At 41.0% G+C, this 12,145-nt stretch overlaps 1 protein-coding gene across 2 annotated transcripts in view; it reads right to left on the bottom strand.

The window, feature by feature from the left end:
* The window catches only part of NUP160 (nucleoporin 160), a 106,187-nt gene that overhangs the window by 24,859 nt on the left and 69,183 nt on the right, over positions 1-12,145 (bottom strand). For both annotated transcript variants that reach the window (XM_068261083.1, XM_068261084.1), the window contains exons 19-22: positions 11,551-11,624; positions 8,750-8,906; positions 6,163-6,232; positions 3,955-4,053 (exon numbers count right to left, since the gene is read on the bottom strand). In XM_068261083.1, the coding sequence (XP_068117184.1) occupies positions 3,955-4,053; positions 6,163-6,232; positions 8,750-8,906; positions 11,551-11,624 (400 nt within the window). The remainder of the gene's footprint in view (positions 1-3,954; positions 4,054-6,162; positions 6,233-8,749; positions 8,907-11,550; positions 11,625-12,145) is intronic.

Raw genomic sequence — 12,145 nt, 5'->3', positions numbered from 1 at the left:
TCTTGTTTTTTTCCCCCAATTTTCCTTGGACCTTTCCTTTAAAGGGAACTCGAGGTGAGAGGGATATGGAGGCTGCCATATTTATTTCCTTTTATATAATACCAGTTACCTGGCTGTACTGCTGATCCTCAGCCTGTAATACTTTAAGCCATAGACCCTGAACAAGCATGCGGATCAGATCTGACAAGATTAGGTGCATGCTTGTGTCAGGCGAGGGATTTAGACCCTTCTGACCATAAAGATCAGCAGGACTGCCAGGCAACTGGTATTGTTTATATGAAAATAAATATGGCAGTTTCCAAAGGTCTCACACCTCGGGTTCCTTTTACAGATATATCCTTTTAAATAAATAAAAACTGTTAAAGTGACACTGAAGCGAGAAAAAAAATTATGATATAATGATTTGTATGTGTAGTACAGCTAAGAAATAAAACATAAGCAGCATACACATTAGTCTAATATTGTTTCCAGTACAGAAAGAGTTAAGAAACTCCAGAGGTTATCTCTGCAAAAAAATCCATTGAGCTCCACGACTTTCAAAGTCACAGAGAGCTCTGTCTTCTGAAGCTTATTATCTTAAGTGTCTGGCACTATTGTTTTTTTTTATCCTGCAGAGAACAGTTCAAAAGTTCACTGGCCTGCTCTGTAAAATCATTTAGAATGCTGAGTAGTGTGTAAACTGCAAATATTAGAGAAAGATGTAATGTTATAAAATATATATATATATATATATATATATATATATATATATATATATATATATATATATATATATATATATCTGATAATAAAAATAAGAATATTTTCTTTGCTACTAATGCTCTAGTAATTATCCATACTATGCAACCAATGCATTATCACTTGATTTTGTTTTCGATCAATAAGAGTTCAAATCGATCAAGAGCTAGACCTTCTATGGTGGTTTTCAGTTGGTTGTGAATTGATTATGATATGGATTATAATATCAATCATAATAATTGATCCAAAGCAAAAAAATGACTGGTATGACCAGCCTTACTCAAACTGCAAGCCTGTACTCTGTGTGCTTCTAGTCAATTGCCGTCTCCATTTAATACTAAGCCTTTTAAGAAAGATATGGAATAGGTTTTTCAGTGTCATGTGTGCATATACAGTGGGTTGCAAAAGTATTCTGCCCCCTGAAGTTTTCCACATTTTGTCACAGTACTGCCACAAACATGCATCAATTTTATTGGAATTCCACATGAAAGACCAATACGAAGTGGTGTACAAGTGAGAAGTGGATCGAAAATCATACATCATTCCAAACATTTTTTTTTACAAATAAATAACTGCAAAGTGGGGTGTGCGGAATTATTCGGCCCCCTGAGTAAATACTTTGTAGAACCACCTTTTGCTGCAATTACAGCTGCCAGTCTTTTAGGGTATGTCTCTACCAGCTTTGCACATCTAGAGACTGAAATCCTTGCCCATTCTTCTTTGCAAAACAGCTCCAGCTCAGTCCGATTAGATGGACAGCGTTTGTGAACAGCAGTTTTCAGATCTTGCCACAGATTCTCGATTGGATTTAGATCTGGACTTTGACTGGGCCATTCTAACACATAGATATGTTTTGTTTTAAACCATTCCATAGTTGCCCTGGTTTTATGTTTAGAGTCATTGTCCTGCTGGAAGGTGAACCTCCGCCCCAGTCTCAAGTCTTTTGCAGTCTCCAAGAGGTTTTCTTCCAAGTTTGCCCTGTATTTGGCTCCATCCATCTTCCCAGCAACTCTGACCAGCTTCCCTGTCCTTGCTGAAGAGATGCACCCCCCGAGCATGATGCTGCCACCACCATATTTGACAGTGGGGATGGTGTGTTCAGAGTGATGTGCATTGTTAGTTTTCGCCACACATAGCGTTTTGCATTTTGGCCAAAAAGTTCCATTTTGGTCTCATCTGACCAGAGCACCTTCTTCCACATGGTTGCTGTGTCCACCACATGGCTTGTGGCAAACTGCAAACGGGACTTCTTATGCTTTCTGTTAACAATGCCTTTCTTCTTGCCACTCTTTCATAAAGGGCAACTTTGTACAGTGCATGACTAATAGTTGTCCTATGGACAGAGTCTCCCACCTGAGCTGTAGATCTCTGCAGCTCGTCCAGAGTCACCATGGGGCTCTTGACTGCATTTCTGATCAGCGCTCTCCTTGTTCGGCCTGTGAGTTTAGGTTGACGGCCTTGTCTTGGTAGGTTTACAGTTGTGCCATACTCCTTCCATTTTTGAATGATCGCTTGAACAGTGCTCCATGGGATGTTCAAGGCTTTGGAAATCTTTCTGTAACCTAAGCCTGCTTTAAATTTCTCAATAACTTGATCCCTGACCTGTCTTGTGTGTTCTTTGGACTTCATGGTGTTGTTGCTCCCAATATTCTCTTAGACAACCTCTTAAGCCCTCACAGAGCAGCTGTATTTGTACTGACATTAGATAACACACAGGTGCACTCTATTTAGTCATTAGCACTCATCAGGCAATGTCTATAGGCAACTGACTGCACTCAGATCAAAGGGGGCCGAATAATTATGCACACACCACTTTGCAGTTATTTATTTGTAAAAAATGTTTGGAATCATGTATGATTTTCGTTCCACTTCTCATGTGTACACCACTTTGTGTTGGTCTTTCAAGTGGAATTCCAATAAAATGGATTCATGTTTGTGGCAGTAATGTGACAAAATGCGGGGGCCGAATACTTTTGCAACCAACTGTATGGTGGTGTAAACTACATAACATGAGTGATTAAATTGATAGCGATGATTGGCGGTTGCTAGGTGGTTGAAAAGGACATGGAAGTGGGAAGGAGCATGGTCTTTCTAAATCCTTCTTGTGCACAAACAAGCACTCAAATTCATCTCCCACCATCACTGTTTTTATTGAGCTCCTGCCACCACTGAATACACCAGCACATTTTGGAGACTTTTCATCTTCAACAGTTTAAAAAGTATAGTGGTCTTTAACCTGCCTGGGAGCATGATTATCTCCAGATTTCAGGGTCTAAAAGCGATACAATTTTTTCATCTGCTTTTAGACCCTAAAAGCATGGAAAAAAAGTCATACCAACAGAGAGATCTGCAGCAGCCCTGCACAGAACTCACCTTCCCGGGATCCAGCGCAGCAATTCTCCAGTCTGTCCTCCCGGTGGTGCTGTACCCCATGGTGAGATCGTCATCTGTCATCATGGGACAAATGGCGATCTTGACTAAAGGATCCATAGCCCCTAAGGACCAGAAGAAGACGAGCAGTAAACTTTCAGATCCCGGATTAGGCGAGTTGTAACTGACGCTGGGCTGTGTCCATATGCTTACCAGCAGCTACCTCGAGCCAGCTCGGGATTACCACTCCTAGCATATTTGTTTAACCCTAAGCCAGGCTCAGGATTACCACCAAGGGGGTTAAAAATAAATTCCAAATCAGCGCTAAGAGGAAAGCCCCACTTCCAGGGTAGGTACAACCGCGTTGCGCAGCACTGTGAGCTGCTGCTTGAAAGGAACTTCATTGACCAGCAAATGCTGCTAGGTGAAAAGGATTAAGAAAATAAAGTGGTGGGATCTGTGTCACTCAATGAACCAGAGATAAAAGGATCTTAAAACGAGAACATAAAAATCCCTATTTCTCAATATTGTATTAATGGTCACAGGATTACCAGTGGGGCCTTCTAGAGCAGTTCCTAGGAATAACGGTGGGAGCAAGAAGGAAGCCACTAGCTGGATGCAGTTAGCTATACTGCAACCTGTAGCACCTTCCAGGCTAGAGGGCTTGCAAAAAAATCATTATTTGGACCTCTTGGAAAGCCAAGGAAATTCTAGCTGGCTACAGAGTGAAATGAAAACCTAATGTTCAGCAGTATTAAATCACAACACAATCTGTGCATCAATGATGTAGGCTGTATTAATTATTTAACAGATCCGGAGTAACACTAAATACTTAGCAAAACTCACCTTGTGTCCTTCACCCATGACCAAATAGCACTGTCCCATCATAAAGTAACAAGAACCAATGTTCACGTGACACCAGGGCTGTAGAAGGCGCACATACTCCTATAAGGGCAAATAAAATGACATATTAAAACAATGATTACCAATTCCCCAGCACAACATGAAGGACTGCTGAAACCTAAAATCACCAGGATAAACAATCTATTTTGCCTTTCATTCATTAACAGTTTTCCCCCCATTACATAAAATCATACTTATTCAAATATTTCCCCTTTTCCTTTGCATATTATGCGCTCCTTGGAGGAGCTTATAAGAAAATGTTGCTCTGTGACCTTTAGCCCTGCATTTGCTCTTCTGTAGCACAGCACTAGTGGGAGAAAGCCAGAGAAGGTGAAAAAATTACAAAGACCCTAGATAACAGGGTTGTGAGATTCTCCAAAACGTTGGAAATGACTTGTCTGGTCATTATTCTATCTGACCTGCAGTACACTTTAGTGCAGTTCCAAGTCATGTGCAGACCTTTCCCATACTATCAACAGTGTTTTGTTTTTTGACAGACCCTACAGGCCCAAGGTTGGACTTGACTTTGTTCCTTCCAGCTACATGCCCAACCACATAAAGCAGTTATAAGTGCCGCTTTTATGAATCTCTGCTGTAGTGATCATGAACGAGTATTCAATGAAAAAAATGTAACAAAACAAAACAAAAAAACCCCCATCTTTTAGTTTTGTTTTGCCTAGAAAGCGGTGATTCAGATCTAGTGGACAAATATAATAGTGCACTATACTATTATATTTCTCCACAAAAAAAAACAAAAAAAACTTTTACATATAAAAAAAAAAATACAGTTAACCCCTTTCTGTCCCTGACAGTAAAAAAACAAAAAAAGAAAAAAATTATAGCGTACATTGGAACAGAAAATAAACACCTCAATTTCCAAGTAAAATAATATTGCCATACATTGTACTAGGGGCATCATTTAAATGTTGTAATAACCTGGAGAGATGGGCAAATATAATATGTGGGTTTTATCTACAGATACATGTTTTATTTTAAAACTATAATGGCTGAATACTGAGAAATAATACAATTCATTTTTTTTCTTCTTATTCCTGTTAAAATGCATATAAAATAAAAGAATTGTTAGCCAAATATACCTTGCAAAGGAAGCCTATTTCGTGGCAGAAAAAAACAAAAACACCAATGCATTTAGGTGCGATAAGTAGTGATAAAGTCAGTGGTGAATGAATGGGCGGAGCGTTGGACTCTGAGATTTAAGCTTTTGTACACACATCCAATTTTGATTGCCTAATTTTACCAATTCCATAAAGTATGAAAGTTTCCCTACACAATCTGTTCAAAGAATTCAAAATATGTTCGCCCTCATACTGCAATGAGGTGCTGAAAATGGTCAGTGACTGGTAAATCAAAATTGCATGTGTGTATGCACCTTGAGGGCTCTTTCACATCTGCGCAGATTTTGAGCGTTTTGACAACGGCTAAAGTTTGCGTTACCCAAGGTAAATGAAAGTCCATAGACTTTCATTTTAGCGTTCACATATAACGTTGCGTTTTTGTGCGGTGCGGTACGACGCACCCAGGAGCTGTTTTTCGTCCGACGCTAGCGTTACACGCTATGTTAGTCAATGTAAAGCGCAAGCTATGCGCGTTTTAAAAACGTTTTCAACGCAGGCATAAAATTCCAGAATGCAACAGAGGAACGTAGTAGAAAGTTGAAAACTAAAAAAGAAAAAAAATTACCTGCGTTTTCCTGTGTGCTGTAACACATTGAAAACGCATTAAAAACGCACTGCAGTGGAACGCATATCAAAACGCATTAAAACGTATGCGTTGAGCGTTCAACACCAGCTCTGATGTGAAAGAGCCCTTAGTGGAGAAAGCACATCTGCCAACCTGCTTCGGAGTCTCAGTGTGTGTGAGTGTGTGTGTGTGTGTGTGTGTGTGTGTGTGTGTGTGTGTGTGTGTGTGTGTGTGTGTGTGTGTGTGTGTGTGTGTGTGTGTGTGTGTGTGTGTGTGTGTGTGTGTGTGTGTGTGTGTGAGCCATCCACTTTAATAATTAATGAAATCATTGTTCTGTTGGTAGAACATGTTTCAAACAACTGCATAATTTAGTTTAAAACAATGAATGCTATCAAAAACTTTATATTCAGACACATTGAATTGGTACCATCCAGTGGACTGTAAACTCACTTGCAACTGAGTGTACTGGCAGCTTCTCATTAAGCACTCAGGAAACAGGAACCCAGGGTTGCCAGGCCATCTACAAAGTCACCATGTTAAGGACCATGTTAATGGAGTATGACAGTGGCATTAGTCTGCTTATTTAATGCAAAGTCTAGCGGTCATTAAATTAGCATTAACAACACTGAAAAAGATAGTACCACTCCATCTGAGAGATGCAGTAGGTCACTAACCATTATTTTTACTTTAACTGTACACAATTTATACATTTGTCACCCTAAATGACCTTTATAAACAATGTTGATGGCACTTTTGAACAAGGGCTGTTCATAAATGTCACTGTACACTTAAAGGGACTCCGAGCAGTGCAGAAACTATGGGAAGATGCATATCATTTTAAAGCTCTCTTTCTCCTCTTTACAATGATATATAAACCGCCGCCCTACGCCTTTTAGTTTTTGCTATTTTCGCGATTGAAATTGCAGCTGCCGCGAAAATAGAAAAAACTAAAAGGCGTAGGGCGACGATTTAGGTGTCGTCAGAAAGAGGAGAAAGAGAGCTTTAAAATGATATCCATCTTTCCATAGTTACATTGTATTACACAGGGCGACTTTTTCTCAAAGTCAGTAGCTCCATTCAGCAGAAAAAGTCGCCCTGTGTAATACAAGTAACTATGGAAAGATGGATATCATTTTAAAGCTCTTTCTCCTTTTTCTGACGACACCTAAATCGTCACCCTACGCCTTTTAGTTTTTTCTATTTTCGAAATCGCGAAAACTAAAAGGCGCAGGGCGGCGGTTTATATATCATTGAGAGGAGAGGAGAAAGAGAGCTTTAAAATGATATGCATCTTTCCATAGTTTGTGCACTGCTCGGAGTCCCTTTAAGATTTCCACCTAAAATGATCAGGTACAAGTATTTTTACTAAGGAGAGTTTTTGTCTCACAAACTATGACAATAATGTGCACTCACAGCCCATACACATCGAATGAGGCAGCAGATAATGACTGCCCCTGCCCAGAGTCCACAATAGCTTTGTTCTTTCCCACACCAACACTGTTAGCCCTCCACTTACCCCCTCCCCATTGCAACTGAACACATTGCTAGTCTGCAGGTTAGGGACGCATCTGTACAGTGTCAGCCCTGCAATGTCACGCAAAGGATCAAGTCCCAATCCCTGCCGGGTGACATTAATTGAGCGTGTGTGGCCCATATCCAGACTGGATGAATTGTCATATGGAGAAAAAAGAAGCGGTAAAATTTGGGTAGTGAACGAGAATGGAATGAACGCAAAAAATCTGTCTGAGTTGAAAGCTATCTGCCCAAGTTGTACCATAGCTGTACAACCCTTAAAGTGGAATGGAACTCCATATTAGCTGGAAAGAAAATTCAAAGAAGAAATGATTTAGCTTACCCAGCTTGTTTTTAATGTTCACATTAAACAGACAGACAGATTTAGGAAAAAAACTTCATATGAAAAATGAAAATATTTCTGCTGGTTTCCATCTTTACTGTTTCTCTGTGTGCCATATGTGATATCAGTTTGACCCAGCTCAGGTGTTAATTTTCCCTCCTCACACTTTACTGTCCCTACTACAACAAACATCACCTAGACAACAGGCCTACATCACTGTGTAAACTCTTCAAACGGAGGGGGAATCAATTGCCTTCTGGTCATAGTGGCCTTATCTTATCCGAAATAGGAAGCTTTCTGATACTTGTATGCTGACATGAGCTTGTTACTGTCGCTAAAAAAAAAAATAACTTCCCAAAAACCTCTATCAACTAGGTCAGTAATACGTGTACTTAACCACTTGAGGGACCACAGTGCAAAACCCCCATAAAGACCAGGCCATTTTTGTGGAAATTGGCCACTGCAGCTTTAAGGGCTCGCTGCAGGGCCGCACAACTCGGCACACAAGTGATTCCTCCCCCTTTTCTCCCCACCAACAGAGCTCTCTGTTGGTGGGGTCTCATCACCCCCCTAGTGTTTATTTTTTTTTTAAATAAATATTTGTCTTTATTTTGTTATTTTTTTGCTATTTATTTTTTTGTCAAACCCCTTCCCCAGCCAGCCAAGCTTGATGATCAGCTGTCATAGGCTTCTGCCTATGAGAGCCGATCGCTCTCTAATGTCCCAGGGGGACAGCCATGTCACACGGCTGTCCCCAGTACAGCACTGCTGCAGATCGCAGTGCTGTACAGTGTTATTAGACAGGGGTTTCACCGTCTAACAGTCAACTGAAGGCGGGGTGGAGCTTCGCCTTCTAAGTGGAGATGCGCGCGCATTGGCGTGTGCGATCTCCTGCAGTAGCTGGCTCCTGGACTTGATGCCAATTGGCGTTAGGCGGCCCTGGGGCTGGCACCGCGGTCACGCCCATTGGCGTGACGCGGTCTCTAGGTAGTTAAAATGGGCTTTTATGACCGCTGCTGGATGGGGACATGACCCAGACTCCACAGCTACTTTACCTTGCCAGGCAGTCTGGAACCAGAAGGAAGCACTGCCTGCAGTCACGTGACTGCTAGTGAATTATGTAAAATCCTGGAGACCTGCTTTACATGTACAGACATTAGTGGGTACAGCTAGAAAGGATACAGATGCTGCAGAAGGTATGTAGTGATTTCTGTGATGAGGTGTGGCCAGTTCAGCGGAGTGTGGGTCTGTGTGACACCTGACCGGGCATAGATCTCAGACAGGCGTTTTCTTGCCACATCCTGGAAGAATAACTCCACAACTGTTTGAGGCCCAGAAGCTAAATAAAACAAAGATAAAAACGGCATTACGATCTGGAACATGAAAAGTAAGACATCATCACAACGTGTCTATATACAATTGGGATGTTGCTGGTACAATCAATCAGATATTAGAAAATCCAGGGTTGTGGAGTCTGAGTCAAACAATTTTTTTGGTACCTGGAGTCTGAGTCCCACAAAAATACACTGGGCTTGATTCACAAAGCCGTGCTAACTGTTAGCACGCTGGGGAAAAGCACATTATCACCCCTAAACTCAGTTTAGGCGTGATAGTTTACGCACGCAACGCCATTAAACCCTATGCGACGTTTCACGTGCACCGGACAAACTTTGCGCGCGAGTTTTTCCCTCAAAGCGGTGCTAACCTACTTAGTTCAATGCTTATCACGCCCAAAAGTCTTTAGGCGTGCTAACTAGGTTAGCACCGCTTTGTGAATCAAGCCCACTGACTCCTAATAAATTTAAACTGTAATTATAAGAAAAAATATGATAAAATGTTCTACTTCTCAGATAATAGACATAAAAAAATAGATTGTATATACAGTAATAGCAGTGCTTAGTCAACAAAAATGTAATAAGCAATAAAAAAAACAGTTACTTGTGCTGCTGCAGATTTTTAAAATCAGATATACATATTTGATTGCGGCTATATAACTGCTGTGTACTCAGAAATCTTTTATATATAATAATAAATAACATCTCTGCTGTTAGAATAAGATGATCAGTTGTTGTGTCTTTAGTATGGATAGTCAATGAGATGCAAATAATTATTTGTTGATGCAAGTTTATGCAAAACTTTTAGGCAAATGTATGCAGCTTGAAAAAGAACCAATCAAATTTCACCTTTACAGGAGTTTATTGGTCCATTTTCACTCTGCAGTGTTACTTAACATGTAATTATGGTCACAATTATGGTAAGAAAGGCAGAGGATCCGCAGAAAACCCAGGGAATTAGCATTGTTTGAAAGTAAATAAATATATCAGCCTTCTTATCTCTCTTACTTCAGAGGTGTACTTTAAAAGTTAGAATGCCTCAACATGTTTAACCACCTAAAGGATCAGGTCTTAAACCTCCCTAGTGACCAGGCCATTTCTTTTTTTTCTTTTAAAATAGGCCACTGCCGCTTTAAGGCCTCGCTGCAGGGCCGTACAACTCAGCACACAAGTGATCCCCCCCTTTTTTCTGCCCACCAACAGTGCTCTCTGTTGGTGGGCTCCGATTGCTCCCCCAGTATTTGTTTATTTTGTTACAAATATTTTTGTTTTTATTTTCACAATATATTTCCCTATTTATTGATTTTTTTCCCTACCCTCCCTCCCAAACTCAGCCAATGACAGTGGATCGCTCCTGCGTGTCTCGGGGGACAGTCGTGTCATATGGCTGTCCCCAGTACCGCTGTACTGTTTCACCGTCTAGAAGTTTCTTAGAGGCTATTGCCGCTGGGAGACTGATGGCGGAGAGGAGTTTCGACAACCAAGTGGAGATGCGAGTGCATGATCTCCTGCAAATCCCCGCCCCAGGACTTTACGCCGATCCGCGTTAGGCGGTCCTGGGGCTGCCGCCGCGGTCCCGCCAGTCGGCAGTTAATAAGATTCACAGGAACTCTGTCACTGCTGGGTACCAGTGCATAGCTCTGCTTCCTTGCAGAAAATTGCCCTGGCCTTTTCCGTTTCAAATATAAAAAAAGGCCGAGGCCGTTGTCTGCCAGTGGCAGGGCTACATGCCAGGACCCAGCTGATATGGGACTCCAGTGAATCTTATTATACAGTCAACATGTCGGGCTCTCACATTGGCAATGACAGGAAGCGGTGGAAGACAGGGTAAAGTGTCAGCTTCCTGAAATGCCTGTTGCATACTTAAAATTCACAAGATTGTTATATGTAAATAAGAGTAATCGGAATAATAATAAACTGAGGAGTCAAATGATTTTTGTACCAACTCCACAGCCCTATTAATAATTACTGTACATTAAACAATAAGTTGTGCTACGGCTAACAACCACCATTACAATAGAAATGATCTGCCCATTGAAACAGCGCTACACTAGATATGCAAAAGTATAAACAATTTTCTTATATAAGTGAGCACCCAGGTGATTATATATATTATTACTTTTTCTATACATAGACACGGCACTCAGGAGCTGTATGCAGCAACAAGCTGTATTGGAGCAAGCAATGACACTACATGTTTCGGATGGAGCCCTTCCTCAGGAGCCCTTCCTCCGTCCGAAGTATGTAGTGTCATCGCTTGCTCCAATACAGCTTGTTGATGCATACAGCTCCTGAGTGCCGTGTCTTTCTTTTTGCTACTTGTCTATGGATATGCAGGAGTGGTGTACCTGCTAGACGCTGAGCACCGGCTGGACGATTGCGATATCGTTTTCCCCAAAGTAAGAAGGTTTACAATTTAGGAAGTGATCTTATTTCTGATTAATTTCCAGCCCTTACATTGTGTATGGTAGGCAGTACTACTATGTTTTGTTTTTACATTGTCTTGTTGTATGTTTACTAATATGATAAAATGGTTTATACTTCTATCTAGTGTAGTGCTGTTTCAATGGGCAGATCTTTTCTCTCTTGCAGTTCCACAGCCCTGAGAAAATCAAAGGAAAGGCATATAAATGGCTGATAGCCACTTACTGTATTTGCTTCCTGAAGAGAAGGATGGTGAATCAGTGAGCTCTAACACTGACAAGTGCTGGAGGTTGGATTCTCTGAAAATAAAGGAAAATGGGGAAATAGAATGAAATTACACAACTTATAAAAGACCCTTTTTTAACTCTTAAAATAGTTAAAATATTTAAAAGAAAAACTCCATAATGTGTCAAGGAATTGAGAACTCAATAAGAAGAACATTTGTCATTTATAACTTTTAAAAGTTTTGTCCTTCAAAAGTTATCCGCTGCACAAGTTTTAAGGTGGCCCTACATCAGGCGACTTGACGGTCAATCAGCCAACCGATTTGATTATTATCGGATGAAAAATTGGTGCCACCAAAAGCATACCCGATTGTCGATGCGACCAATTTCAGGCTGAAGTTTCGATCAGACATGCTTCAAGATGTAGGGCCGACTTGTTCGATCGCATGTGTGGCGGTAACGGCATGCGATATCGGGACCGATATTGATATCAGTGCAGTATACATTATCTGTCCGTGTCTACCGCTGGCTCCGTTTTCATATGTGACCCATGTGGTCAGAAGATTAGCAGCTTGAAGGCAATAGTGCAGAGGTGC

This window comes from Hyperolius riggenbachi, chromosome 11 (genome assembly GCF_040937935.1).
Source record: "Hyperolius riggenbachi isolate aHypRig1 chromosome 11, aHypRig1.pri, whole genome shotgun sequence".
Lineage (NCBI taxonomy): Eukaryota > Metazoa > Chordata > Amphibia > Anura > Hyperoliidae > Hyperolius > Hyperolius riggenbachi.
The sequence above is the reverse complement of the archived record's forward strand: the minus strand, read 5'-3'. Positions and strand labels throughout refer to the sequence as shown.